Source organism: Fukomys damarensis, unplaced genomic scaffold (assembly GCF_012274545.1).
Source record: "Fukomys damarensis isolate Sample0158 unplaced genomic scaffold, DMR_v1.0_HiC HiC_scaffold_73628, whole genome shotgun sequence".
In the NCBI taxonomy this organism is placed as follows: Eukaryota; Metazoa; Chordata; class Mammalia; order Rodentia; family Bathyergidae; genus Fukomys; species Fukomys damarensis.
The window spans coordinates 92,058-95,859 of NW_022974540.1; the positions used below are offsets into that span (position 1 = coordinate 92,058).

The 3,802-nt window shown below is 38.3% G+C and overlaps 1 protein-coding gene across 1 annotated transcript; it reads right to left on the minus strand.

Annotated features, from left to right (window-relative positions):
• Positions 1 to 374: 374 nt before the first annotated feature.
• LOC104849027 (olfactory receptor 8I2-like) lies at positions 375 to 1,305 on the minus strand. The gene is given in 2 exon segments (XM_010605293.1): positions 375 to 858; positions 860 to 1,305. Coding segments are annotated over 2 exon segments (930 nt in total).
• Positions 1,306 to 3,802: the final 2,497 nt, after the last annotated feature.

The window sequence follows — 3,802 nt, forward strand, 5'->3', positions numbered from 1 at the left end:
TTCTCTACTTGATTTTCTTATAGCTGAGAAAACATAGTGTCTGACTGGGTCAAGGGGAGTTTAGATGTGCTCATGTCCAGGCTCACATGAAGGGCAGATGCCTCTTTTACTACCTGTGTCTGCTGTGTCTGAAAACCAGATGTGCTCAAATCACCTCCTCATAGGGTGACACAGATAAACAAATTACATACAAAAATACACACACATTCGCAACATATAAACAAATTAAATAATGACTGCCCCCAAATCTCAAGGCTCAAAGATTGCATTAGTTTGTTATACCTTTAAAGTTGCTGTCCAATTTTCCTGATGGTTGGGTTAATTAAATGCCCACAAACATCCAGGTTTCTTTTGAGCGTTACATGTGGAATCTGTCACAGAAACCATTTCCTGGGCAGGATTCTCAGGAGAGCGTCTTTCACGTCTTTGTTCCTCAGGCTGTAGATGAGAGGGTTCAGCATGGGGATGACTATAGTATAGAACACAGAAGCCACCTGTGCCTGAGTCAAGGCTGAAGTGTTATCAGGCTGCAAATATGTGAAAATCAGGGACCCATAGAAGACGGTCACACCAGTGAGATGGGAGGCACAGGTGGAGAAGGCCTTCTGCTTGCCCTCTGCAGACTGGATCCTCAGGATGGCTGATAGGATGGCCGAGTAAGTGCCAGTGATGATGAGGAGAGAACTGAAGATCGTGAACCCTGCCAAGACGAAGATCACCAGTTTCGTGTTGAATGCTTCTGTGCAGGACAGGGCCAGCAGGGCTATGGTGTCGCAGAAAAAGTGATTGATGCTGGAGTCGCAGAAGGACAAACTGCTTATCACACACACAGAGACCAGAGAATTCGTGAAGCCTACGGTAGGGCATGGCTCCCAGCCAGTTGCACACTTTCTGGGACATGACCACCGAATACAACAAAGGATTGCAGATCGCTACGTAACGATCGTAGGCCATGGACCCCAAAAGAAAACATTCGCTGCACACCAAGCCAACAAAAACGTACATCTGAACAAAGCAGCCCACGAAAGAGATGTATTTCTGCTTGGACTGTAGATTGGCCAGTGCTTTGGGTGCTACGGTGGAAGAATAGAAGACGTCAATGAATGCTAAGTTACTAAGGAAAAAGTACATAGGTGTGTGGAGCCGAGAGTCAGTCCTGATTAGTAAGATGAGTCCCAGGTTCCCCAAGACGGTGAAGAGATAAATGAACAGGAACACCAGGAAGAGGCAGACTCGGAGCTCAGGGTGACTTGCAAATCCAGAGAGGCTGAAGAGAGACACGTCAGTGAAATTGACCCCAGCCATTTCTGACAACTCGGGCCTTTGTGCTAACCTGCTGCAGGACCAAAGAAAGTTTGAGAAAGACTCCTGTCCTAAGATGGAATAATTAGAGCTGACTTAGACGCCTAGAGCGACAGAAACGAAATGTTATTGATTCTAGGTTTTTTGAGAATTCATGCTTATTTTTACTTTATTCAGAGCTAGTAGGCACTAATAACCCAGATTTGCACAGAATTCACAGCACTATAAATATTCTCTCTGGAGGGATCTGAGGAGAATCCTACAGAGTTTTACCACAGTCTCTTTTGGTCTATCCCTAGTCCCCAAGTCACAGAAGTAGTAAATTATTTAGTACAGTTTATTACATCTTACTCTCCAAAATTATAAGATCGTTTAGGAACAAAAACTAAGATTTTTGAATTTATTGATAGTTTTGTTTCAGGGGTACTATTTTCTAAATATATAACTTAGATGGAGATTAATGAAGTTTGAAAATAATTCTAAAATAAAGTAGAAAGGTTAACCTCATGCTACATGTTAATCCAAGCATACTATACTTAACTTTTTTCCTTCACTTACCCTTTCTCTCTGCTGGTGATCGGAGGCCTCTTGAAGACCTTAGTGATAACAGTTCAAATTGATTCCTTTTGAAACTTGATTTTTTTCCAGTGTAAATTACATATAGAATCATATGATAATTGCTTCATTCTGGAGCAGTAGTTTCCAATATTTACTAATAAGTATTCCAATAATTACTGAGCATTTGCTGAAAATAAAAAAGGGATTAAATTGTATGGATTGGATTGATATTGGGGAAAATACTTTTGTAACTGACTTCCCATGATAAGAGCAAAAAATGTACTAAAAAACGAAAAGAAAGGGGAAAATATGTGTTAAGTACAGAAAACTGTAAGAGGTATGCATAGTTAAATCATATTTGCTTTAGCCATTTACTATAATAACCAAAAGGGACTTGAGTTATATTAACGGCAATTAATTATTTAAAGTGTCTCATGCTCCCACATGGTCCTATTCATTCACTCAACAAGGATTTATTCAATGTAAACAAATTGTCTTGCATGTCACTTGTATTTTGATGACCCCCTGAAAGACGTAGCCAAGTAAAAAGGAAACAAAATTAAGTGTGACACACACACACACACACAAACACACACACACACACACGCACATACACAATTTTTGAAAATAAAAGGATGGATAAATCAGGTTTACCTGGGATTCAGATTTTCAAAGCCAATTCATCTCTCCTGCAGTCCTCTTCCATCTATTTTTGGTCCGTGTTCTTCCCTCATCTATAATTTTGGATCTCATGCATTGCCAATGCAATGGCTTTGATCAGCAATTGCTGCAGCTGCATCTGCCGTTGCTGGCCACAGGGCTTTCCCTGCCCTTGTGAACACCCCGCTGCACTATCGCGCTAATGAAATTGCTTGTCCTTTCGACGACAGTTGTGGGTGTTGTAGAAATTACCTTCCTTAATGAGATAGAAATTAAAGCTAAATTAAGTCAGCTTATTGTTATCCTTCCTATCTAATTAAAATTGTTTTATTAGCTGAAACCCGGCATCGTAGTTAGGATTAATTTATCTCTTCATATACCTGTAAAGCTACCCTGTGATAAACAATTTTCTCTGCAATCTAGTGTGTTACACAGAAGCCTTATACTTATCTCTTCCCCAAACTCTTTTACTCTCCTCATAATAAGAGTAATCAATTAGCATTTTTGATCTCTTGAGATTTATATTTTAATTACACCCCAAAGTCTGTATGTAAAATGCATGCAAAGCTTCTCCATGTACAAAATAAATCTTAATTGAAAAGAATATTTTCTCCATCTCTTGGTCCCTTTCCCTTTTGCAAAGGATCAATCTTCCCATTTCCTGGTAGCTATCTTACTTTTTTCCAGAATATTGATTTATTATTGCTTGGTAAAATATTTCTTATATTAAATTAAAAATCTTGAGACAAATGTATATTATAACAGATAGTTAGAAGGCAACAAGAATATATATAAATAAATTAATGCACATTTATTTATAATAAATACTTCCTTACTTAACAAAAGCTTTATTTATTTTTTCCACTAAGTTTATTGGTACATTTTATGTACACAGTACAGTTGCATTCATCATTGGTATCGTGTACCTTTGCATGACAGGTCTTGGGTCTTGTTTTCCTCTCCTGCTTTTAAAAATTTAGTATTGCAATACTGGAACAAAGCAGAATTTTCATTCCTAGGGGACAATGATCTCTAATTGTAATTGTCAAGTCAAAGAACTATTAAAATGAGTAAATTCTGTTACAGATGTGTCATCTATTACTTATTAAGACAAGCATAGGGCCGGGAATTTAGCTCATGGCACTGTACCTGTCTTGTAAGCACAAGGTCCTAAGATGAATCCCAGTTAAAAAAAAAAAAAGACAAGGCTCAAGCATATTATGTTTTTTCCTGTGTATTATGCATCTTGACAAAGTGGAACTTCGAAAGGATTGGGTTGAAT